This window comes from Capra hircus, chromosome 7 (assembly GCF_001704415.2).
Source record: "Capra hircus breed San Clemente chromosome 7, ASM170441v1, whole genome shotgun sequence".
Classification (NCBI taxonomy): domain Eukaryota; kingdom Metazoa; phylum Chordata; class Mammalia; order Artiodactyla; family Bovidae; genus Capra; species Capra hircus.
In genome coordinates, this window is record NC_030814.1 from 90,773,241 (window position 1) to 90,798,466 (window position 25,226).

The following is a 25,226-nucleotide window of genomic DNA, read 5'->3' on the forward strand; positions in this document are numbered from 1 at the left end:
GCAGGAGGTGGGTGGGTGGGTGGGGAATGCGCTTCATAGTCTCCAGACTTTCTCTCAGCCCTGCACCTGTTACCCCTTGGCTAGCTGTACCCACCCCTGGAGGAGGAGGCAGACTCCTAGACCTCAATGTCTCACTCCCAACCACAGTGTGACCTTTTTTCTTTTTTTTTCAACCAGAAAGAAGAAGGTCAGTGTTCTTGGCAAAATTGTTCCCATCAACTCACAGACAGGCCCCTGTGGTGGTGTTCTGCCCACATGTCATACACAGAGCTTACCAGCCTCCTCCTAGCCCTATGGATTCTGGGCAGGGCTTCTGGAGGAGATGTGAGAGCCTGGGGCTCTGTGGGATGCACAGGTGTTCAGCTGTGATGTGGGGAGAGAAAGGCAGCATTGGAAGCTGAACATCCGCTTAGGCAAAAGACTTTGGCTTTTCAGTAAATGCGAAGTTTGAGTAGTCGTGGAGCCAGGTCTACGGGCCACGCTGAAGGGCCGGAGCCGTGGCGATAAAATTCCATTTTGAGCGGTAGCTGAGAAGTTGCAGGGGTGAAAGAGCTGGGAGACTGAGGCACAGAAGAACCAGGGACAGGCTCAAGGTCACAAGGCAGTTGAACCCAAGCATCCTGCCTCCCAGTTCTGCGCTCTCTCCGGCTCAGGCATCATTAGCAATATCACCTGCGACGACCCAGGCTCTGAGGGTCTCGGCTTTCCGCGACCCCAGCGCAAGAAAGACTACATTTCCCAGCTTGCAGCGAGGGGCGCGCCTGCGCGCTGCGGGCAGTGATGGAGCGCTGACTGGGGGCACGGCGGCGGCGGCGGCGAGGGCTCGGCGGGCCATTGGCTACCGGCAGCGGCAAAGGCAGCTTGGGGACTGGAAGAGAGAGTGGGGCCCGCGGGCCTGGCCGGGCTGACCTGGGCTGCAGCCATGGAGGACCAGAGAGTAAGACCCGGGCGGGGCAGGGCGCGGTCCGAAGCGGGGGTGGACGAGAGGAGGGGGACCAGGTGATGCCGCAGCGTCCTCTCAGCTTCCCCCGACCCCAGCTGCTCTGCGGCCGAAGCCCCACCCTCGCCGCAACCACGCCCAGATCTAGCCCCCATTCTGGACGCCGCAGCCCCCCACCCTAGCCACGACCCACATCATCTTGGCCTGAGTTCAGGCGCATCCCCTTCATGGCCCCCAGGCCTCCCCCACCCCCGCAGTATCGGGGACCCAGCCTTGACTCCATCACCCACGCCTTCCATCGGGACTGCGGACCAGGTGTCCCGACCCTGGCCACGCCCCGCCTCGGAGGGCGCCCCGCCAGCTCAGCACAGGTGACCCCCACCAATCCCGTGCCCCCAGGAAAAGGACCTGTGGGAGGCCTGGGTTTGGGCTGCGGACCCTAGAAGCACCCACCCATGCCGGCCTCCTCTCCCGGCATCCCCTCCCCCAGATCTCCTTACCTTTCTCCACTTACCTGATTCCCTAGCGTCTCCCCTTTTCCAGATGAACCCATGTTCCGCGGGCATCCTTTTCCTCTGGTGTCTATTTTCCGGAGCTAGCTCCTTACCCCGATCATGCCCCCACCCCCCTCAGGATATAGTTACCTGGTTGAAGCCTTTGCACTCAGGCAGACCTGGCTGGGGCTCAGGGTCTGTGCTTCCTGAGTTCTCTCAGAGCCTCAGTTTCCTCTCCTGTGAAATGGGCGGGCTCAATGTGCCCGATGCCTGCTGCTCCTGAGGGCTGTAGGGCCAGAGCTCCACCCAGGGCCTGCTCTTGGCTAGTGCCCAAGCTTTTTGGCACAGTGGCTCCCACATCCCTTCTCTGGGTCCCTGGAGGACAGAAAGGGGGAGCTTCAAGTCAAGGAGCCGTGGCCAGGCTGAGGGGCTTAGTTTGTGCATGCTTCTCTGGGGGCAGGAGGCTCTGAGGAAGATCATCACAACGCTGGCTGTGAAAAATGAAGAGATCCAGAGTTTCATTTACTCCCTCAAGCAGATGCTGCTGAACGTGGAGGTGAGGAAGTCACCCCTACACCCAGGGCGGGGGGAAGGGCAGCTATAGAGGTAACCTGCCTTTGGGGACCCTGGGCCTTGCTGCCCATCTGAGCAGCAGCTTGGCCAGTGCTGGCCGCTCTGACCCCACCTCGTCTCTCCAAGGCAAACTCGGCCAAGGTGCAGGAGGACCTGGAAGCCGAGTTCCAGTCCCTCTTCTCCCTCCTGGAGGAGCTGAAGGAGGGCATGCTCATGAAGATAAAGCAGGACCGAGCCAGCCGCACTTATGAGCTGCAGGTATGTGTGATTTCGGCGGGGGGAGGGTGTTCTCCCAGACCCCCTCCCAGATGCCATCCCCTGCACACTCCCCAGAGCCCGACCGTCCTCAACATCTTCCTCCGAACCTGCCCCTCATCTCTTTCCCCTTCCCGGAGGGGCCTCCAGTGTCCCTGGTGTCCCAAGCCAGACCGTCCAGTGGTGTCAGCCACACCTCCTCTTTTCCCTGGGCTCTTCCCAGCCCCCTCCCTGGCCATGACCTATCCATCCCTCACGCACCTGCTCTCCCTCTTAATCCCTTCTCCTCTCCTTTGCTGCAGCCCCACCCCTACATCTGGCTGTTCTCCCCACCTGTCTTCATCTCGCACTTCCAATTTTTCAGCCCTTCCCACTGGTCCCTCAGATCTGAGGGCATCACTTCTTGCCAAACACCCACTATGGCTCCTCTGGGGTCTCAGATTCCAAGCTGGGGTTACTAGGGCGACACCAGCCCTTCCTGGGCCACCCCCTAGCACCCTGGATGCCCATCTGCAAGGAATGTGGAGCTCCAGGCTCACATGTGACCTAGGCATGTCTGTTTCTTTTTTAAAAATATTCACTTATTTTATTTATATGGTTATGCTGGGTCTTCGTTGCAGCATGTGGAATCTTTAGTTACAGCATGTGGAATGTAGGTCCCTGACCAGGGATTGATCCAGGCCCCTTGCATTGGGAGCATGGAATCTTAGCCACTGTACCACCAGGGAAGTCCCTGGACATGTCCTTTTCTAAGGAAGGGATCCCCAAATGGTTCTGATGTCCTACCCGCAGAGAGGCCCAAACCCCCTCTAGCCTCCCTTTCGCACCTGGAGTTTGAGAAGGACATGGTACCCTGGATCCCCAAGGCGATGAGGAGCCCTGGGAGGCTCTGATGCCGTGGAGTAAGATGTCTCTTCTCTTGGTGGCATGGCACCTGCAGAACCAGCTGGCTGCCTGCACACGAGCCTTGGAGAGCTCCGAAGAGCTTCTGGAGACAGCCAACCAGACCCTGCTGGCCACTGACAGCAAGGACTTTCCCCAGGTGGGCGTCTCGGGAGCCAGAGTGGCCACCCAGATACGTTTGCATTTCAGATCAACTACGAGTAATGTTTTACTCTGATTATGGCCCATGCAGGATTTAGCCTGAATACATCCTAAACATCATTGGTAGGATATATGCTAAAATCATAATTCTTTGTGGTAGATCTAAAACTCACAGGAAGCCCAGCTTGGTGCTCTGCGATGACCTAGATGGGTGGGATGGGAAGGAGGCAGGAGAGGAGACCAAGAGGGAGCATGTATATATGTATCCATATGGCTGATCCACTTTGTTGTACAGCAGAAACTAATATAACATTGTAAAGAAATTATACTCCAATTAAAAAAAAAGAGAATGAATGAAATTTTTAGTATATCTCATGCAAATGTTTAGTATAAGTATTTCCCGAATGTTGCCTGGGATATATTTATACTAAAATACTTATTCATTATTTGAAATTAAAATTTAACAAGGAATTAATTTTTTAGTAATATGTCACATCCAATATTTAGTGTAAGTATATCTGAAATATTGGATGGGACCTACTTCTGCTAAAACGTATATATTTATTAATTGTTCATCTGCAATGGAAATTTAACTCTGTTGCCTATATTTTCATTTGCTAAATCAGTCAACTGTATGTGCTGGGCACTAGGCAGGAGGTGGGGATAGGGGTGGGAACCTCCCATCCCATCAGGGTCTGGCTAAGGTTTTCTGCCCCCATGCTGGGGCACTTTGACACATGGACATCCGGCTGGGCCTCAGTCTTCTTGTCTGTGTAGTGGGTTTCTGATTCAGCCAATGTAATTCTTTGGCTTTTGTTCTGTCCCTCTTTCTAGGCTGCCAAACAAATCAAAGATGGGTAAGACGCTGGGACCTGGCTCCCACCCTATTGCCCCACCCCCATTGTGAAGGTGGGAACACCCAGGTGAGGGTCCCTTGGCCCAGAGCACTGGACCGCAACAAGGAGGAGGGGGCCCCCTACACACACCTCGGGGGACTAGGCCTGGGCGTCCACCTCCTTCCCTGCAGTGTGCAGGCTGCCTCCACCTCCTTCCCTGCAGTGTGACAATGGCCCCCGCCTTCCGGCTGTCACTGAAAGCCAAGGTCAGCGACAACATGAGTCATCTCATGGTGGACTTTGCACAGGAGCGGAGGATGTTGCAGGCAATCACGTTCCTGCCTGGTGAGACGGGAACTCACTGGATTATAGGGGGGAAAAATCCCAAAGTCTAGGAGAGAGCCCCAGGCAAGGCATGACAATCAGAATGAGGCTGTCAACCATTTGTGGAAACTGCAGAAGGTCCTGCCCTGACTTGGAGCCCTGAGGATTCCCACCCCTAGTGGGTGGAGCCACAGGGAAGCCCCACCCTGTGGTAGAGTCCTAAAGAATCCCCACCCACTAGGAGTGGACTCCCATGGAGACCACGCCCCAGTTGGTAGCATTCTGAAAACTTACTACCTCTAAATGGTGCGATTCAGAGAAGCCCAAGTATTCGTTGGTTGAACCCTTAGAAAGCTCTTCTCTGCCCCACACCCTTTGGTGAAACCCTGAGGAGACTCCACCCCCAGGCTACGGAACCCAGAGAAGCCCCGCCCCTAATCCTGGTATTGGGAGGACACCCAGACCCCAAGAAGGTCTAATGTGTGGGCAGGGTTACAGCCAGGCCCGCCCCTGCAGGCTTCCCTGCCCCCGCCCCCTGCCCCGCGCCCTGACACCCCTCTCTTCTCTGTCCTGAGCCAGTCCCTAGCGCCCCTGTGATCGACCTGGCCGAGTCCCTAGTGGCCGACAACTGTGTAACCTTGGTGTGGCGCATGCCAGACGAAGACAACAAGATTGACCACTTCGTGCTGGAATATCGGCGGACCAACTTTGAGGGCCCACCCCGCCTCAAGGAGGACCAGCCCTGGATGGTCATCGAGGGCATCCGGCAAACGGAATACACCCTGACCGGTAAGGGCAGCTCAGCTTTCCCCATCAGTCCGCCTGGGGCTCGTGGACCATCCTCATGCCTCTGCTGGGCTGATGGGGAGTAACATATAATAAGGAAAACGATGCCGGGGACAGCCCTGCACCATGTACTGAGGGCTTACTGTGTGCTAAGCATTTTACCCAGAAGCGACTTAGCAGCAGCAGCAACAGCAGTGAGTGTGTTATTGTCAGCTTTTTACAGATGAGGGAACTGAGTGAAGCACCTGGAAAGGGTGTGCTCCATCCCTGTCTTATCTCTGCTGCTAAGTCGCTTCAGTCGTGTCCGACTCTGTGCGACCCCATAGAGGCCAGCCCACCAGGCTCCCCTGTCCCTGGGATTCTCCAGGCAAGAACACTGGAGTGGGTTGCCATTTCCTTCATTCATTCATTTTGACTTAGTCCCTGCAGGATACCAAGCACTGTCCTCACAGTAGTAAGCAAAGTGCTTGAGAATCCCTCCTCTCATAGAGCTGGTGTTCAGGGAGCCATCCTCCCAGGCTCTGAGGATTTCCTTGGCAGTTATACGAAAGCAGAAAGACTGGGGGAATCCATCCAGCTGGTAGGGGAGGGTCTGAAGGAGGGTAAAATCAGGGGTCCCTAATGAGTTAAGAAACCATCCTGAGCCAGGGGAAGCCCTCAAGGGTGGGGAGAATCTCCCTGACAAGATAACTATCACCAGGGCTCTTGGGCTATAATCAGCCTGCTCCCTATCTGTAATTAGCATACAAGCTTAATAATAAGCATGCTAATTGCAGGAAAGAAAAGCCAGCAGCCGGAAGAGGGCCTGAGAAGCTCTCAGCTTATCCTTTGCATGGAAATCAAAATAAACATATCCCATTTTCCCCCGGGCTTTTTAAAAAATTATTGTGGCAAAATACACATAATGTAAAATCCACCACGGTCACCCTCAAGTGAACAGACGAGCTATTCAGTGCATTCGTAATGTTGTGCTACGATCATCCCCACCATCCATCTCCAGAACTTCTCAGCTTGCAAAACTGAAACTGTCCCCATTAGTTTTTGTTATTGTTGTTGTTTGTTTTGTTTTTAAATTTTGGCCTTACCACATGGCTTGCAGGATCCTAGTTCCCTGACCAGGGATCGAACCCGTGCCCTTGGCAGTGAAAGCACAGAGTCCTAAGCACTGGACCAGCAGGATATTCCTCTGTCCCCAGGAGACACTAACTTCCATTCCTCTCTGCCCAGTCCCTGGCACCCACCATTCTAATTCCCCTCCCTGGGAATGTTGCTATTCTAAGTTCCTCATATAGATGGAATCATACAGCACGCCTGGCTTATGTCACTGAGCATCGTGTCCTCAAGGTTCACCATGTTGTAGCAGGCGTTAGTTTCCTTTCCTTTTAAGGCTGAATCATATTTCGTTGTGTATACACACACACATGCACACACACACATGGGGCTTCCTAGGTGACACTAGTAGTAAAGAATCCACCTGCCAGTGCAGAAGACTTAAGAGATGTGGGTTCAATCCCTGGGTCAGGAAGATCCCCTGGAGAAGGAAATGGCAACCCACTCCCGTATTCTTGCTTGAGAAATCCCATGGACAGAGGAGCCTGGCGGGCTACAGTCAATGGGGTCACAAAGAGTTGGACAGACTGAGCACATACTATATATCATATATATACACAATGAAATATATACACATTGTATATATTCAGCTTTCTCCAGTAGTGGCAGCTTACATAAGTAGAGTTCAATACCAGAACCAGGAAGCTGACTAGTAGTCTGCAGGGTTTTTACTTTTCATCAGTTTTACCAGTTTAGCACTCACTGATTTGCATGTACACGTGTAATCCTGTATGCAATTTTATCCCCTATGTAAATGTGTGTAACTACACCACAATCAAAGTGTAGAGCTTCTCCATCACAGGCTTCCGGATGCATCCACTTTACCCCTCTGGCCTTTTCCAAAATCCATAGTGAGCGAATTCCTCAGGGCAGGAAGTTGAATCCCTCACAAGACATGTGATACTGAAGATGATGAATTCACTCACCTATGTAAATAACCCATGTGGTTATTTGCAATCCACCTACTATCTTGTTGACTGTTTGCAAGACAGGAGGGTTTTGATTAAGTTCTTATATTCCTTGGGCCATCTCATCCTTACATGAACCCTGCTCAGTGTGGGGAGAATGATTGTTAGGTTGCAGACTAGGAAACAGACACCCACTGTGAAAAGCCGGATAGGTTCATGATTCAGAATCCAAGCCTTCTGGATGGTAGTCTTAGCTTCCCTGGTGGCTTAGAGGGTAAAGAATCTGCCTGCGATTCAGGAGACCTGGGTTCGATCCCTGGGTCGGGAAGATCCCCTAGAGAAGGAAATAGCAACCTACTCCAGTATTTTCACCTGGGAAATCCCATGGACAGAGGAGCCTGGCAGGCTACACAGTTCATGGGGTCACAGAGTCAGACACGATGGAGCGTCTAACATGTTCTACTTAGCGCTGGGGCAGTAGGTGGCGCTGCTGAGCACACTACAGAACTCAGAGGGGGTTCAAGAAAGGGTGAGGTCGTCTGGGTGGGCACCTGAAGAAAGTAACAGCCAAACTGAGGCCCAAAAGAGAAGCCAGGGAGACCGAGTTCCAGGCCAAGGAACTGCCTGGTCAAGGGCTCAGAGGACAGAACACTGAGCCTTTGTGTCTGGAACTAGTTAACTTTGCCGAGGGAACAACATCTGTAGGGAAAGGGGAGAAGAGGAATAGGGACTTTATTCTGAGGGCAAGGGGACCTATGAGAGGTTTCAGAACATGAATTTCTGAGTGCTGTTTGGAATGCCCAGAGAAGGCATCCTGCAGGGAACACCCGGCGCACCTGGACACGTGGTCTGAGCTAGAGGTTGAGTTGTGTGTGCCCTGTGGGTAGGCACATAGTGTCTTAAGGGTGAGCAGGGTCTTAGACTGAGTCACCCAAACATTTGAGAGTACAGAGGAGCCTGCAAAGACGACCAAGAGGGAGCAGTCAGAGAGGGCAGTCAGTAGAGGGCAATGCCATGACTGCCAAGGAAAAATGTTCCATGAAGGAAGGAGCAGTCAGCCAGGAGAACCTACTAGATGAGGGCTGACAAGCCCAGAAGAGAGAGAGGGAGTGAAGCCACTGAGAGACGCCTGGACATATCTCCAAAGAGGTTTTGCATGAGGGGGAAGACAGTTCAATAGTTGCTTTCATTTTTTTAAGATTAGAAGAAATTAATAACTTTTAAAAAGGATACTATTAGGGAAAATCTTTAAGGCACTGGTCACGGCTAGATACAGGAGTTCCAGCATATGACTCACTCAGCTCAGTTCTAGACACTTGTTGGCTCTGAGAAAGCAGACATTCTCAAGTAGGGCTGCCAACATGGTGGCAAATTTTCCCAGGAGTGGCTTCCTCCTAGTTGGCTGCTGCTGCTGCTAAGTCGCTTCAGTCATGTCCGACTCTGTGCGACCCTACAGACGGCAGCCCACCAGGCTCCCCCGTCCCTGGGATTCTCCAGGTAAGAACACTGGAGTGGGTTGCCATTTCCTTCTTCAATGCATGAAACTGAAAAGTGAAAGTGAAGTCGCTCAGTTGTGGCCGACTCTTAGTGACCCCGTGGACTGTAGCCTACCAGGCTCCTCCATCCATGGGATTTTCCAGGTAAGAGTACTGGAGTGGGGTGCCATTGCCTTCTCTGCCTAGTTGGCTAGTTCAGAGGAAAGAGGGACTCCGCTCACTCTAATATCAGCGAGTCCCAGGTTAGATTCTGATTGGCCAGTTTGGGTCATGTGCCTATCCCTGGACCAATTGTGGTGACTGAACCTTAAAGCATCCTGATTAGCCAGTCTGGACTAGAGGTGGAGCCAAGTGATCCATAGCCCCACAGGGGCTATGGGGATGGAGGATGGGGATGGTTTCTCAGGGTTACCTTGTGGTCTACAAGATGCTCCTTAGAATGAGAGGTGGTGGGATGACTGTGGGACACAAGGGCCTCTAATCAATCACTCAAAGAGTACACAATATTAAGCCCTCTCTGTTGTCTTGCAGGTCTCAAGTTTGACATGAAATACATGAATTTCCGTGTGAAGGCCTGTAATAAGGCAGTTTCAGGCGAGTTCTCCGAGCCAGTGACCCTGGAGACACCAGGTGACTGACTCCCATACCTCCCCTCACTGTGACTCCATAACCACTCACTCCCAGGGCTCCAGGGACTGGTGTCTAATGAGAATCTTCTAATCAGGGTTCTGTGGCCCTTTTTGCCCTGGTTGCCAGGAAGCTCAGTGCTCAATCCATAGTAGATTCCTTAGCCTGAGTGTCTGGTATAAACTTGGTATTGTTCTTTGCATTTGCAGTTGATCGCATCATACCTGGATGGTTTTTACACACACACACTGCCCCCCTCTCTCTTTCTCTAACTCACTCTTCAAAAAAAAAAAAAAAAAGAATAGCTAAGTGCTCTATAGAATTGGAAATAGGGTATCAGTACTGAAGATAGATTTCTTAGCCCCCCACAGTGATACCTTTGCATGTTCGGGTAGGAAGTCCTTTCTGCACTCTGGCTTAGCTCTGTTATGCCTTAGCACAGCCCCCTTTCTGGGATTAACCCCCTGTGAAAGCGCAGGGCAGCACCGTGGTTTGAAAATGGCTTCAGACCTGGGAGACCTTTAGGCAACTAGCCCTCGGCCTTCACTCTTCTGGCTACATGTTCTGCCCTCCCCACCCTTCGCTGTCCCGTCTTTTGGTGCCTTTCTGCCTGTTGTCTCTCTCCCTCCATCTCTGAACCTTTGTCCACTTGTCTCTCTTTCTCTCTCTTGGTCTTAGTCTCTATTTCTTTATTTCTTTCTATTCTCTGTCCCTGTCATGGTCTGTCTTGGTCACTGTCTGTCTCTCTGTCTCTCTCTGTGTCTCTGGGTTTTCCCATCTCTGTGACTCCTGTGTCTGCCCGGCCCCAGCGTTCATGTTCCGCCTGGATGCGTCCACATCCCACCAGAACCTGCGGGTGGATGATCTCTCCGTGGAGTGGGACGCCATGGGCGGGAAGGTGCAGGATATCAAAGCTCGCGAGAAAGATGGCAAGGGGCGGACGGCGTCTCCCGTCAACTCCCCAGCCAGGTAGCCTGCCCCCTCCCCTCCCTGAGTCTCTGGTGGAGGAGATCAAGCTGGACATGGACATACAGAGTCCAGTGTGGTCAAGGCTGGGGTAGAGGGAGGGTCATGGAGTGGGGGGAGCCCAAAGAGGGAATGAAGGGAGAGGAATCTTTGAAGTGGGTTTTGATGGTCGAATAGGATTTTTCCAGATGAGGAAGGGCACAGGTATGTTCCAACACGAGAGACCCTGTGTATGAAAAGAACCACACACAGCCCAGGAAAGATGAAACGTTCATGGTGACTGCAGTGGACCAGGGAAGCCCTCCTATGGGAGAAGTGAGGTCTGAATTGAGACTTCCCCCATCCCTGTCACCCACAGAGGTACTCCATCTCCCAAGAGGATGCCCTCGGGTCGTGGGGGACGGGATCGCTTCACAGCTGAGTCCTACACGGTGCTGGGTAAGGAGGAGGGAAGACAGGAGTAGAGAGAAGTCTGGGCAGGGCCCTGATAGGGATTGGTGGGAGCGAATTCCTGTGGCTGGGGAAACTGAGGCATGTGTCAAAAAAAGCTTCTGTGGGAACAGTACCAGTGATGTGTTTTTGTGACCTTAGGGGAATGGGAAGATTTGGGGCTGAGGAATCATTGGGGGAAAGTGAGAACTTATGGATACTCTAGACTGGGGAGGGCTGGGCAGTAGCTTGAGGGGGAATTTCCTGAAGTCTGTGGAAGTAGATGAGACCCAGGAAGTAGCTGAGACTCGGGGAGTAGCTGGAAAGAATAGTTGCCTGTGGCTAGCCAGGTTTGTGGAGGAGCTGAAGCAAGACAGGGGCTGGGGGAAGTGGCTTAAGGTGAGTGGAGGAGCCAGAGAGTAGCTGAGTCTGAGAAGTGGAGAGAATGACTAGGGTGAGAGGTGTGGTTGGCACCACAGGACTGATTGGATCCTGTGAAGCAGAAGCTGGAGTCTGAGGAGGAACAGGAGTTCCTGGAAATCACCACTGTCCTGAAAAAAACCTTGAGAAAGGTCAGGATCTGTGTGGAAGCCAGTGTGGTCTGTAATACCTGGGAGGCGATGAGGGTGGGAGATGAAGTTAGGGAGTTGGTGGTTTCTTTTTTCATTATTTGGCTGTGCCGGGTCTCAGTTGCGGCACTCAGGATCTTTAGTTGTGGCGTGCAAATCCTTAGTTGTAGCATGTGGAATCTAGTTCCCTGACCAGGGGTGGAACCCAGGCCCCTGCCCTGGGAGAGCGGAGTCTTAACCACTGGCTCACCAGGGAAGCCCTGGGAGAGCGGAGTCTTAACCACTGGCCCACCAGGGAAGTCCTGGGAGTAGCTGGTTTCCTGGGCTGAATGAGGAGCTGAGCTACTGTCTGGTGGGGCAGAAGTGGGTGGAGAAGCTGCAGCGCAGGAACAGCTGGATGGGAAAATCGCTGAAATCACAGAATCTGGATCCAGGATCCTGGGAGGGTGTAGGTTAACTGATAAGCTGAGACTTGGAGACTTATCTGGGCTTAGTCAGATATCTAGTATCTTAGTATCTAGGGAGGCATGGGATAGCTGGGGACCGGGCAGTATCTGGAGGAAAGAGCTGGGGTCTGGCTGCCCATTTTGAAAGGGCACCCAGGAGCCAATTCTACCCAGTCCCCCTGCCCGCCCTATCCCCCAGGGGACACGCTGATTGACGGCGGGGAACATTATTGGGAGGTGCGCTACGAGCCAGACAGCAAGGCGTTTGGTGTGGGGGTGGCCTACCGTAGCCTGGGTCGCTTCGAGCAGCTGGGCAAGACGGCTGCATCCTGGTGCCTGCACGTCAACAACTGGCTGCAGGTCAGCTTCACTGCCAAACATGCCAACAAGGCCAAGATGCTGGACGCCCCCGTGCCCGACTGCCTGGGCGTGCACTGCGACTTCCATCAAGGTGATCCCCTCCGAGCCCTCGCTGGCCTCTCTGGCCACCCTTCTCCACTCTTCTCTCTCTGCCCAAACCTCTCTCACTGGTCCCTTTGTCGCTCTGGCCCTCCACTCCAGGCCTCCTGTCCTTCTACAATGGTCGTACCAAACAGCTGCTGCACACCTTCAAGGCCAAGTTCACACAGCCACTGCTCCCAGCGTTCACGGTGAGGCCTTGTCAGGGGCCCAGGGAAGTAAGAGTGGGGTGGCGCGAGGGTTGGCTTTCCTGCTGAGCCTGTCTGTCCCCTTCTCCCTGCCCTGACTGTCCCCCAGGTGTGGTGTGGCAGCTTCCACGTGACGACTGGCCTGCAGGTCCCCAGCTCCGTGCGTTGCCTGCAGAAGCGGGGCAGTGCCACTAGCAGCTCCAACACCAGCCTCACCTAGGCCCCTGGGCTGCCCATCAGCGGGCAGATTTCGGGGGCCGCCTCCAGGCCTCGACTGTTTCAGCTGGGCACCCTCCTCTTACTTGCTGCTTGGAGCCTTAACTCCTGATGGGGGGTCACTGACGGAGAGCAGGCACCCAGGTCGGGCCCTCCTCCTCACCTCACCTCCTAATAAAGGTCAAACACTGGCCAGGCAGTGCTGCTGGTTTTGTGGGGCTGGGTGGCACTGGCTGTGCCTGATCCTCTCCAGACCTCAGCTTTCTCAGCTGTAAAATGGGAAATTTCTTGGGAATTCCCTGGCAGTCCAATGGTTAGGACTCTGTGCTTTCACTGCAGAGGCCTGGATTCAATCCCTGGTCAGGGAATGAAGATCTCACAAGCTTGTTGTTTTGTCCCTAAGTTAGGTCTGACTCTTTGAGACCTGATGGACTGTAGCCCGCCAGGCTCCTCTGTCCATGGGATTTCCCAGGCAAGAATACTGAAGTGGGTTGCCATTTCCTACTCAGGGGATCATCCTGACACAGAGACTGAACCCATGTCTCCTGCGTTGCAGGCGTATTCTTTACCACTGAGCCACTAGGGAAGCCCCCCACAAGCCATGAGGCATAGCCATAAAAAAGGTGGGAGCTTTTCTTACAGGGTCAGGAGGCAGGGTTTGCTGAGCTGAGGACCACTGGGACCAGCTGTGGGCAGTCATCTAACAGACCCCGCACCGTCCCACTGAGCCAAGCGAAACACAGCTCCTGGGGCTGCTTGAGCTTTAATTCTGGGAGGAGGGATCCGCCTGACTGGCGTGTGGCGCTTGGAGATGGACCCACTGGTCTGCCACGCGCTCAGCTGCCTGCTCCAGTGCCCGCCTCCTCTGCAGTTTCTCTTCCAGTTCTGCTGTCACGTCTGCCAGCCCTGAGAATGAGGGTAGGGGTACCTGAGGCTCCAGTGGCACCAGAGACCCCCAGTCTAGGCTTTCCCTGCTTATATCCACCCAGGACCACTGCAGCGTAAGATGAAGATGTGTTCAGTGGCCATGAGGAACTTTAAGATGGTCACAGCAGAGCATTAAACAAAGCATAGAGTGCTCCAGAGCGTGACCACCTGGGTTCCCCACTTGAGAAGCCCTCTTACATTGACCTTACCTGCGGTGGGCGAGAAAGCCTGTGCTGAGCTGGCTGCCAGCTTCCTGGCTGGGCCACTGTTGAGGCCTTTGGGCTCTGCAGGAACAGACAGATGAAGGCTGAGGCCCACCCTCAGCTGGATAGGGGAGGGGCTGGGAGGAGGGACCCCTTCCATACCTGACTTGGACCCAATAGGTGGCTTTGGAAGCTTTGCCTGTAGCTTGGCCAACCGCCTGGGCTTCAGAACAACTGGTCGACTGGGGGAAGGCACTGCGCAGACAAAGATGTAGTATGTCACATCTAGTCACCAGCTTGCTACCTGTTGCCAGCTCTAGCCACCCCAGTCCCCCACCCACCATCCTCGTTGACATAGCTGGCAGATGGGGTATCTCCAATGGGGATGACATAGTTGTTATCCTGGTCTGGTAGTGGAGGCAGCTTGTCCTGACTGGGCGCAGGCATGATGGACGTGGGAGGCAGCTGCTTAGGGCCATCCTTGGGGGGTGCAGGACCTGGTGGGAAACTGTGGTCACTGTCGGGGTCCATGTGGAACAGAGACACCAGGGGATGTGTGTGTGCACACCTGGATACAGGCCTGTGTCTCCATGCATGTGTGTCTGGGCATGGGCCTGTTTATGTCTGTGGATGTGTGTCCCTAGGTAGCAATACATGGACACTGGGTGAATTTCATAAGTTGAATATAAGTAAAGGGTTTCCCTGGTAGCTCAGGCTGTAAAGAATCCACCTGCAATGTGGGAGACCTGGATTCAATCCCTGGGTTGGGAAGATCCCTGGAAGAAGGCATAGCAACCCACTCCAGTATTCTTGCCTGGAGAATCCCCATGGACAGAGGAGCCTGGTGGGCTACAGTCCATGGGGTCAGAGAGTCAAAGATGACTGAGCGACTAAGCACAGCTCAGCAAAGGGTTTATACTCTTGTGCATGCATGACAGCTCATGGATGCTAAAGTATGTGCTACAGCACTTGTCTGTATTACTGTGTACACACATGTATGTGTAAAGGTCTGAATTTGTGCTCATGAGTGGATATGTCTGCAATTTGTGTGTACACACGTGATTGTGTCTTGAAGTATATATATGTGTGCTATATGGGACTGGAACTGTATGACACCCATGTTTATGCATGGGTGGAACCACTGTCTACATAGGAACTTCTCATTATGCAGGTGGACACACAGGTTTATGTTCATGAGTGGCATGTGTGTATGTATGTACATTTGTGTACATTGTACATACATTTGTGTATGTGTCATGCATGCAGGGTCCTCAGCATCTGCCCAGTCCAGGGAAGACCATACAGCTTATCCCACAGACCTTTCCACTTTTCCAATCTCTTCCTTTTGCTCCATAATCTGGACCACCTCCCAGCCTGATTTCCCATCTCTTCCTAATGAAATCCTTTGAGAACTTTAGGAAACATCCTCTCTTCCAGGAAGACTCCCCCCCCACCCCCGACTCTGCCCATCCTCCTCCTCTCCCCAACTCTAGGTTGAGCCCCCACCCCCGCATTCCCCCCCACCCCTCGCCTCCAGCCCCAGGTTCAACCCCTCAGGATTGCGAGTGTGTGTGCCCAGCCCTGTCCATTCCCTGCATAACCTGGAAGCACGTAGAGGACAGGGTCTGGGTACTTTCTGGGTCCCTGCAACTCTAGGTACAAGACTGGGCACAGGTGGAGCCATGAGAGTCCTAGGTCCTTTCCCACTCTGCCCCAGCGGCGGCCGCGGGGCGGGGGCATCACCTGGGCCGGAGGTGGAGGGGGCCGAGGGCGCCACCCACACACTCTCGCCATTCTCTTTATCCGCCTCCACGAAGCCTGGAACAGAGAGGGCGGCCTGGAGGAGGCACGGCAGCTGGGGGCTGACCCAAGGGTGTCCGGGTTGGGGAGGGGGCGGGAGAGGCGTGGACTGAGCCCTCCCCCCAACCGAGTTCCCTGAGGTTCTACCAACCTATCACTTTCTCATAGTCTTCATCCAGCAGGAAGGGCACCAGCGCCTTATTACTGTGCGACACGAAATAGTTGACCACTGCTTCGAGCGAGGTGCAGGAGAACTAGGGTCAGAGAGGGGATGCTATCAGGGCCGGCGTGGAAGGGGTGCAGCCCACGCCGTTGCGCTTCCCCGGACCCGGCCCAATGCTCACCGGCTCCTCCACGTCGATTACGTACTTGGCGCCCTCGCGCTTCACCTTGTAGTGCCTGACCACGGGCGTCCTGACAGGGTAAGGAGCGAGTGCATGACCTGGCTGAGGACAAGGAAGGGCCCGTCCCTCGCCCGGGCCCAGCCCCCAGAAGGGCCTAGCCCTGACCACCCCACATCCTGGCGTGGCTCTCGGCGGAGGACTAGGCCCTCAAAAGACTCCACCTTCAAGAAAGACCCTGCTCCTGGCAATGTCCGCCGGGAGACCCAAGCCCTGAGGGATTCCACTTGGAGGCCCCGCCCAGGCCCCACCCACAACGTGACACCGCCCCGATACCCGACCACGCCCCTGTATCCGACGCCCCGCCGACCCACAGCCGCGCATGCGCACCCATTGAGCTTCTGAAGCGTTGTGACTGACACGCCGCCTGTGCCGTCCCCGCTGGGCCGCAGCAGTAGGTTCCCGCACTCAGGGTAGCGCTCCAGGAGCAGTTGCGCCTCCAGTCGGCTCACTTTCAGGAAGCACCTGGGGCGGGCAGCGTCACTCACTGGTGCAGGCCACGCCCCCAGGGACACAGCCACGCCCCCCCACGTAACCCAGCCAGGCTCACCTGTCCGTCACCTGGTCCCTGGAGACCCTGCCTCACTCCCCCCCTCCCCCGCCAGAGACCCAGACTCTGCCTCTGGAAGCCCATGTCTGCCCTCCGGGAACGGAGGCCAACACTCAGGACCCCAGACCCGCCACCCCGGCATCTAACGCCCCCCCCAACCCCGGAAGACCCAGACCGGTCAGGAACCCAGAACCGCCCCAAACACCCAGTCGGGCTCCCAGCTGTGGGGACCCAATCCCCACCCCTGCCCGGATGCACCGTGTACCCAAGACCCAACGCCAGGAGACCGTATTCACTGCCCTCTGCGGCCCCATGTTCCCCAGCCCGCCACCATCCTGGAGACCCTCGGGCGCTTACGACGGCATCTCGAGCGCACGACGGGCCTCCTCTTTGGCCAGGGCCTCGGACATCATGTATAGGTGTCCTGGCAGCAGCGTCAGGTTGGACGGGACGCGGAGCTGAACGGGGATTGGGGCGATCAGGAAATGGGCGCCTGTGACCGTGTCACAGGGGGCACACTGAGGCCAAGTTGCGGATGTAGCCAGGATCGAACCCAGGTCTGGAGGGGGCTCCCGAACCGCCTGACACCTCAGGGCCAGAGAGGGCTTAGAGAGGACTTCCGTGATGGGGGACGGACAGAGCAAACGCTAGCACGGAGGATCTCAGACTCAACAGCCTGTGGGGCCAGATGGGGAGCAATTGAGTAACATAGAAATCAGGGCTGTTTTCTAACAATCCTGGTTTTAAAACGACAGCAGCTGACTTTTAAATTTATAGCACTTTGTTGACAAAACAAAACGCAGATGGTTTATACCTGGTTCAGAGGCCGCCAGTTTGAGACTAGTGAGGAGGTTGAGAGGTTTGTTTGGGGAATGGAAATTTTAAAAAGGATTTCTGAGCAGGCCAAGGGGGGAAGGAGAGAGAGAAGGGCCGAGGTTGACCACTCTTACCTCCACTACTGTCAAGATGAAGCCTTTCCACATCTCCCGAGACTCCAGGCTCTCTACCTGGGGAGCAAAAGAAAAAGTATACCTGGCTGATGAGCCCTGCTCTATCCATCTGTGCAATGGGAGTAAGGAATAAGCATCCCTGTTTCTGAGGGTTGTTATGAAAATTAAATGTTAGAACAGGTTAATTTAGAATGATGTCTGAATATAAGTCCTTAGTAATATGAGGGTACTATTCTTTAATGTTCTTACATCAACTATTTTAAATATAATTAATTTATTTCTGGCTGTGCTGCATTTTCATTGCTGCACACAGGCTTTCTCTAGCTGCAGTTTGCAGGCTTCTTGTTGCAGTGGCTTCTCTTGTCATGGAGCGTGGGCTCTAGGACAAATGGGCTTCTGTAGTTGTGGCACAGAACCGTTGCTCCAGAGCAGGTGGAATCTTCCTGGACCATGTTGCCTGCATTGGCAGGTGGATTCTGAGCCACTGGACCACCAGGGCGGTTCACATCAACATTTCAAAGAAAAAAAAGTCTCCTATGTGTGAAACCCTCCCTTGATTTCTACCTCCCTCAGGGTTAAAACCCAGGCCTCCTTGCGGCCCACAGGCCTTACACAACCTGCTCCATCCCCTCCCTGCCCTCATGCCCTCCCTCTTTCCTCCTCTCTCATTCTGCTCCAGCCACAGGGGCTTTCTCACTGTTCCCCCAACATGCCAGGCACAGTTCAGCCCCAGGGTCTTTGGACATGCTGTTTCTACTGCTGAAGTGGTTTCTCAGATCTCTACACTGCTGGCTTCCTCACCTCCTTCAGGTCTTCAATAAGAAGACCTATTCACACTTCATAACATTGCAGCCCTGAGCCCTCATCCCCTTTCCCTTGCACTTGTCTCCCTAGCATCTGCCACCATCTAATACTCCATATATTTTACACATCTTTATTTTTTATTGTATGCTTCTGCCACAAGACTGTATTTCTTTTTTTTTTAATTGAAGTATAGTTGATTTACAATGTTGTGTTACTTTCAGGTGTATAGAAAAGTGATATATATATATATGTATTTTATATATGAGATTCTTTTTAAAATTTTTTTGGCTGTACCAACTAGCATGTGGGATCTTATTTCCCCAATGAGGGATGGAACCTGCACCTCCTGCCTTAGAAGGTGGAGTCTTAACCTCTGGACCACAGGGAAGACCTATGAGATTCTTTTTGAGATTCTTTTCCCTTACATATTATTTTAAAATACTGAATATAGTTCTCCCTATGCTATACAGTAGGTCCTTCTTGCTTATCTATATTATATATAGTAATGTGTATATGTTAATCTCAAACTCCTAATTTATTCCTCCCCTCCTTTTTCCCTTTGGTAACCATAAATTTGTTGTCTATGACTGTGGAACTATTTCTGTTTGTATGTAAGTTCATTTTATCGTTTTTTTCTTTGTTTCCACAGATAAGCAATGTCATGTGGTATTTGTCTTTCTCCTTCTGACTTGCTTCACTCAGTATATAATCTCTAGGTCCATCCATGTTGCTGCAAATGGCATTATTTTGTTCTTTTTAATGGCTAAGTAATATTCCATTGTCTATAGGTACCACATCTTCTGTTTAGTTTCTTCCATTGAAGAACATTTAGGTTGCTTCTGTGTCTTGGCTTTTGTAAATGCTGCTGCTATGAACACAGGGAAGCTTCCCTTGTGGCTCAGCTGGTAAAGAATCCACCTGCAATGTGGGAGACCTGGGTTCGATCCCTGGGTTGGGAAGATCCCCTGGAGAAGGGAAAGGCTACCCACTCCAGTACTCTGGCCTAGAGAATTCCATGGACTGTATAGTCCATGGGGTCACAAAGAGTCAGACATGACTGAGTGACCTTCACTTCGATTCACTTCATGAACATAAGGGTGCATGTATCTTTTTGAATTATTGTTTTCTCCTGATATATGCCCTTGAGTGGGATTTCAGGATCATATGGTAGTTCTATATTTAGTTTTTTAAGGAACCTGCATACTGTTCCCCATAGTGGCTGCATCAATTTACATTCTCAAAAACAGGGCAGAAGGGTTCCCATTTCTTCATACTGTCTCTGCTGCTGCTGCTAAGTCGCTTCAGTCGTGTCCAACCCTGTGCAACCCCAGAGATGGCAGCCCACCAGGCTTCCCCCATCCCTGGGATTCTCCAGGCAAGAACACTGGAGTGGGTTGCCATTTCCTTCTCCAATACATGAAAGTGAAAAGTGAAAGTGAAGTCGCTCAGTCGTGTCCGACTCCTAGCGACCCCATGGACTGCAGCCTACCAGGCTCCTCCACCTGTGGGATTTTCCAGGCAAGAGCACTGGAGTGGGGTGCCATCGCTTTCTCCCCATCCTCTCTCTAGCATTTATTATTTATAGCCTTTCTGATGATGGCCATTCTGACCAGTGTCATTGTGGTTTTGATTTGTATTTCTCTACATCATGAGAAAAGCTGGGCTGGAAGAAGCACAAGCTGGAATCAAGATTGCCGGGAGAAATATCAATAACCTCAGATACGCAGATGACACCACCCTTATGGCAGAAAGTGAAGAGGAACTAAGAAGCCTCTTGATGAAAGTGAAAGAGGAGAGTGAAAAAGCTGGCTTAAAGCTCAACATTCAGAAAACTAAGACCATGGCATCTGGTCCCATCACTCCATGGGAAATAGATGGGGAAACAGTGTCAGACTTTATTTTGGGGGGCTCCAAAATCACTGCAGATGGTGATTGCAGCCATGAAATTAAAAGACACTTACTCCTTGGAAGGAAAGTTATGACCAACCTAGATAGCATATTAAAAAGCAGAGACAAAAAAAAAAAAAAAAAAAAAGGCAGAGACATTACTTTGCCAACAAATGTCAGTCTAGTCAAGGCTATGGTTTTTCCAATGGTCATGTATGGATGTGAGAGTTGGACTGTGAAGAAAGCTGAGCACCAAAGAATTGATGCTTTTGAACTGTGTTGGAGAAGACGCTTGAGAGTCCCTTGGCCTGCAAGAAGATCCAACCAGGCCATCCTAAAGGGGATCAGTCCTGGGTGTTCATTGGAAGGACTGATGCTGAAGCTGAAACTCCAATACTTTGGCCACCTCATGCGAAGAACTGAGTCATTGGAAAAGACCCTGATGCTGGGAGGGATTGAGGGCAGGAGGAGAAGGGGACGACAGAGGATGAGATGGCTGGATGGCTTCACCGACTCAATGGACGTGAGTTTGGGTAAACTCCCAGACTTGGTGATGGACAGGGAGGCCTGGCGTGCTGCGATTCATGGGGTCTCAAAGAATTGGACACGACTGACAGACTGAACTGAACTGAATAGTTAGCGATGTTGAGCATCTTTTCACGTGTCTCGGCCATCTGTATGTCTTTGGAGAGATGTCTATTTAGATATCCCATTTTTTGTTTGAGTTGATTTTTTTTTTTGATATTGAGCTGTATGTATATTTGGGAGATCAATCCTTTGTTGGTCATATTGTTTGCAAATATTTTCTCCCATTCTATAGGTGTATTTTTGTTTGTTTTTTATGGCTTATTTTGCTGTGCAAAACCTTTTAAGTTTAATTAGGTCCCATTTGTTTATTTTTGTTTTTATTTCCTTCACTCTAGGAGCTGGATCCAAGAAGATACTGCTGCAATTTATGTCAGAGTGTTCTATGTTTTCCTCTAGGAGTTTTATAGTCTTACATTTAGGTGTTAATCCATTTTTAGTTTATTTTTGTGTATGGTGTTAGCATATTAAAAAGCAGAGACATCACTATGCTGACAAAAGTCCATATAATCAAAGCTATGATTTTTCCGGTAATCATGTACAGATGTGAGAGTTGGACCATAAAGAAGGCTGAGAGCTGAAAAATTGATGCTTTTGAATTATGGTGCTGGAGAAGACATTTGAGAGTCCCTTGGACTGCAAAGAGATCAAATCAGTCAATCCTAAAGGAAACCAGCCCTGAATATTCACTGAAAGGGCTGATGCTGAAGCTGAATCTCCAAAACTTTGGCCACCTGATGTGAAGAACTGACTCACTGGAAAAGACCCTGATGCTGTGAAAGACTGAAGGCAGAAGGAGAAGAGGACGACAGAGGATGAGATGGTTGGATGGCATCACTGACTCAATGGACATGAGTTTGAGCAAACTCTGGGAGTTGGACAGGGAGGCCTGCCGTGCTGCAGTCCATGTGGTTCACAAGTCGGACACAAATTAGTGACTGAACATGGTATTAGAGAGTATTACTAAGAAGAGTGTCTGGAACACAATAGGTGCTCAGTAATGTTAGCTGAAGATTGAATGATGGCAGTTGCGGTCCTTGTCGATCAGATTGTGTTCTGGGCAGTTTACACACATTATCTCATGTTTTCACTTGTAGAAACTGAGGCCCAGAGAGGTTAATGATTTGCCCAGTGATACCAACCCAGTGATAAACTCTGTGTGATTCTGTGCTGGTATGTGTTAATGGTAGGTGTGACATGGAGGAAGGGTCTCCCACCAGCCACCCCTTAAGAGACTTACCTTGAATTTGATCTCCTGGTTCCGAAGGACCAAGCAGAAGTGGGTGCTAGGGTCATGGGAGTTTCCCCAGGGAGCTTCATCTGTGAGCTTCACAAAGCCTCCTAGATCTAGCTTCTCCACATGCTGGGAGCATAGAAGACAGAGTCTGAGTGCCTCATCCCCCAGCTAGGACATCCTGTCCATACCTCTGTTAGGTCCTGGGGTCAAGGGCAGGCCAGTTATTGAAGCTTCATTTCCATCCTTACCTTAGTGTCTCGATTGCTGTTGTAGAAATAGAGAGTCAGCCCCTGAAGGCCTGCCCAGAACTTCTTGTAATCCTGTGGACCAGAGGTGGAGAAAGAGAGGGAGGTGAGGTGGCAGAGCTGGGCACCTCCATCCTTCTCTATCTCAGGACCTTTGCACTTGCCGGCCTCTTTGCCTGAACATGCTTCTCCCAGATCTTTACATGGTTTCCTTCATCACCTGCAGCCACCAGGGCAGCCCACAGAGAAAGCAGACACACTAAAATCTTTCAGAGAAGAGAAATTAGCACCCTCAGGTAGAGACAGACCCTGGGCCAAGAGATTGCAGAGGAGAGAGGACTTCAAATTGCTAAATCAGGGAAGACTTCCTGAAAGAGGAAGTAAATTAATGAGTCCGTAAGGGCTTCCCTGGTGGCTCAGATGGTTAAGAATCTGCCTACAATGCAGGAGAGCAATGGGGGCTCAATCCCTGGGTTGGGAAGATCCCCTGGAGAAGGGAATGGCTACCCACTCTAGTATTTGGACAGAGAAGCCTGGTGGGCTACAGTCCATGGGGTCGCAAATAGTTGGAGATGACGGAGCGACTAACAGTTTCACAATGAGGATAGCTCTTATATTGACAGTGATCATCTACCCATTGAGCCACCTATTGATTCATCCATCCATCCATTCTTTTATCCACTTATCTACTCACCTATCCATCCACCCACCTATGTACAGGCATGCTTCATTTTATTGCACTTCACAGATATTGTGGGGTTTTGTTTTTAAACAAAGATCTGTGGCTATTCTGAGTCAAAGAAGTATCTACCGGTGTCATTTTTCCAAAAGCATTATTTTTAAATTAAGTTATGTACATTGTCTTTTTAGGATACAGAGCTATTCCACATGCCCTAGAGCCCATGCTCTGCCAAAAGAGAAGCCGCTACAATGAGAAGTCCGTGCACCGCAACTACAGAGTAGCCTCCCCTGATTAGAGAAAGCCCTCGAACAGCGACAAAGATCCAGCATAGCCAAAAATAAATAAGTAAACAATTAATTAAAAACAAAGCAGATGATTATGAGCTAATTTTTAAAAAGATATAGTGCTATTACATACAACAGGGTACAGACTAGTGTCAACATAACTTTTATAAAGCACTGGGAAATGAAAAAAATTCATATGGCTCACTTTATCGCAATATTTGCTTTATTGTGGTGATCTAGCACCAAACCTGCAGTGTCTCCCAAGTATATTTGTGTTCATCCATCATTTCACCTGTCTGTCCTGGAGACGGACATGGTAACCCACTCCAGTACTCTTGCCTGGAAAATCCCATGAACAGAGGAGCCTGGTAGGCTACAGTCCATGGGGTCGCACAGAGTTGGACACGACTTAACGACTTCACATTCACTTTTTCACTTTCATGCATTGGAGAAGGAAATGGCAACCTACTCCAGTATTCTTGCCTGGAGAATCCCAGGGAAAGAGGAGCCTGGTGGGCTGCCGTCTATGGGATCGCACAGAGTCGGACACGACTGAAGTGACTTAGCAGCAGCAGCAGCACTCACTCACCCATCTGTCCATCTATAGATACATCCTAGATACACACATACATTTAACTATCATTTACTGAAGAACTACTGTGTGCTAGGCACTGGGAAGAAAGCAGTAAGTGAACAAACTCATCTGCTTTGTCATATACCAGCTATGTGTCACCCACTGAATGCTGTTTAAGCTCTTTGTGCCTCAGTTTCACCACCTATAAAATAGTAGATAATTATGGTACCTGCCTAGGACTTCCTTGGAAGTCCAGTGGTTAAGACTCTTGGCTTCCACTGCAGGGAGCGTGGATTTGATCCCTGGTTGGGGAACCAAGATCCCCTACATGCTTTGAGGTGTGTTCACCGATAAATAAACCCTCTTTCTTAACCCCTGAGATCTCCTGCCTCTGGTGCTTTCTAGGCTGGGAAGGATTTGAATTCGTGAAGGCAGAAGGAAAGGAGGAAGCTTCCAGGGCAAAGGGAGGGAAAAGGGTGCTTGGTTTGGGTCCTAGTGGCGGATGAGGGTGGGTCTTAGCGGAATGGAGGAGTTGAGCTTTATTCTGAGAAGGACACACACACACACACACACACACACTCTCTCATTGGGCCCCTGACTGGCTACAGCCCCCAGTACCTCTCACTGTCCCCACCTGCAATCTGTATGGACCTTGACCCCTGTGGCTAAGGTTCACAGAGTTAGTTCAGGGCTGGGGGAGGAGGGATGAGGGTGTAGGGAGTGGTGCCAGAAGACACCCCCCCCACCCCCGCCACGGCCATTTCCTTGAGAAAGTCCCTAATCCTGTTTATATCTGAGATTCAGAAAGAGACCAATAAGAGCCAAGCGGGGAGAGACACAGAAGAGAAAGCTCAGAACAGAGACAGACAGACAGACAGACAGAACCTTTCCCAGCCCCTAGTCTATGCCTTGCCCCATCCAGCACCCACCTCACCCTCCTCTGCAGGCTGGGGAGATCTAGGTTCAGAGAGGTGCCGCACCTGCCCAGGGGCCACCCAGCAGTGCCAGCTCCCCAGCCTGTCTTACCCGATCTCGGGGTCCCTTCTTCTCCAGGAAGCTCTCATAGTAGTGCAAGGGCAGGGCACTCTTGGGCTTGGGGACCCGGGGCGGGCTCAGGGCCAAGGCCATGACGGGCCAGGGTCCTTGGCCCGGCCTGGCCTCTCCCTCCAGCGGGTGCTCCAGCTGAGCCAGGAAGCTGAGAAACAGGTTCCAGGGGAATTTCCTCTCTCTGTCAGCTCCAGAGCTCCCTCCCCTGCCAGCCCTGGGCGGGGGTTGGGCCAGGCAGGTCCAGGGATTCTAGGGAAATGCCGGTCTCTCTGGTCCCTGCAAGAAGTCAGGGAGTCAGGGAGGCCTGATTGGAGTCAGGGAACAGAGAGGGGAGCTGCTGGGGGGCTGCTGGTATGGTGTGGGGGCATCAACAGGGGCACTTGC

At 51.9% G+C, this 25,226-nt stretch overlaps 2 protein-coding genes across 3 annotated transcripts; one reads left to right on the forward strand and one right to left on the reverse strand.

The window, feature by feature from the left end:
• Positions 782 to 12,864, forward strand: FSD1 (fibronectin type III and SPRY domain containing 1). The gene is made up of 13 exons (XM_018050863.1): positions 782 to 937; positions 1,895 to 1,990; positions 2,134 to 2,265; positions 3,203 to 3,304; positions 4,141 to 4,163; positions 4,366 to 4,487; positions 5,046 to 5,255; positions 9,298 to 9,396; positions 10,203 to 10,362; positions 10,718 to 10,797; positions 12,003 to 12,254; positions 12,365 to 12,453; positions 12,560 to 12,864. The coding sequence occupies exons 1-13, from the start codon at positions 923 to 925 to the stop codon at positions 12,668 to 12,670; spliced, it is 1,491 nt and encodes a 496-aa protein (XP_017906352.1). The 5' UTR covers positions 782 to 922; the 3' UTR covers positions 12,671 to 12,864.
• STAP2 (signal transducing adaptor family member 2) lies at positions 13,411 to 25,023 on the reverse strand. Of its 2 annotated transcripts, XM_018050865.1 has the most exons (13): positions 24,822 to 25,023; positions 22,259 to 22,330; positions 22,014 to 22,136; positions 17,498 to 17,554; positions 16,905 to 17,005; positions 16,328 to 16,462; positions 15,941 to 16,010; positions 15,748 to 15,850; positions 15,540 to 15,614; positions 14,138 to 14,293; positions 13,959 to 14,051; positions 13,803 to 13,877; positions 13,411 to 13,572 (listed from the first exon to the last, which is right to left on the reverse strand). In XM_018050865.1, the coding sequence occupies exons 1-13, from the start codon at positions 24,921 to 24,923 to the stop codon at positions 13,430 to 13,432; spliced, it is 1,305 nt and encodes a 434-aa protein (XP_017906354.1). In that variant the 5' UTR covers positions 24,924 to 25,023; the 3' UTR covers positions 13,411 to 13,429. The 2 variants fall into 2 exon arrangements, with proteins under 2 accessions (XP_017906354.1, XP_017906355.1); XM_018050866.1 differs by lacking the exon at positions 15,540 to 15,614.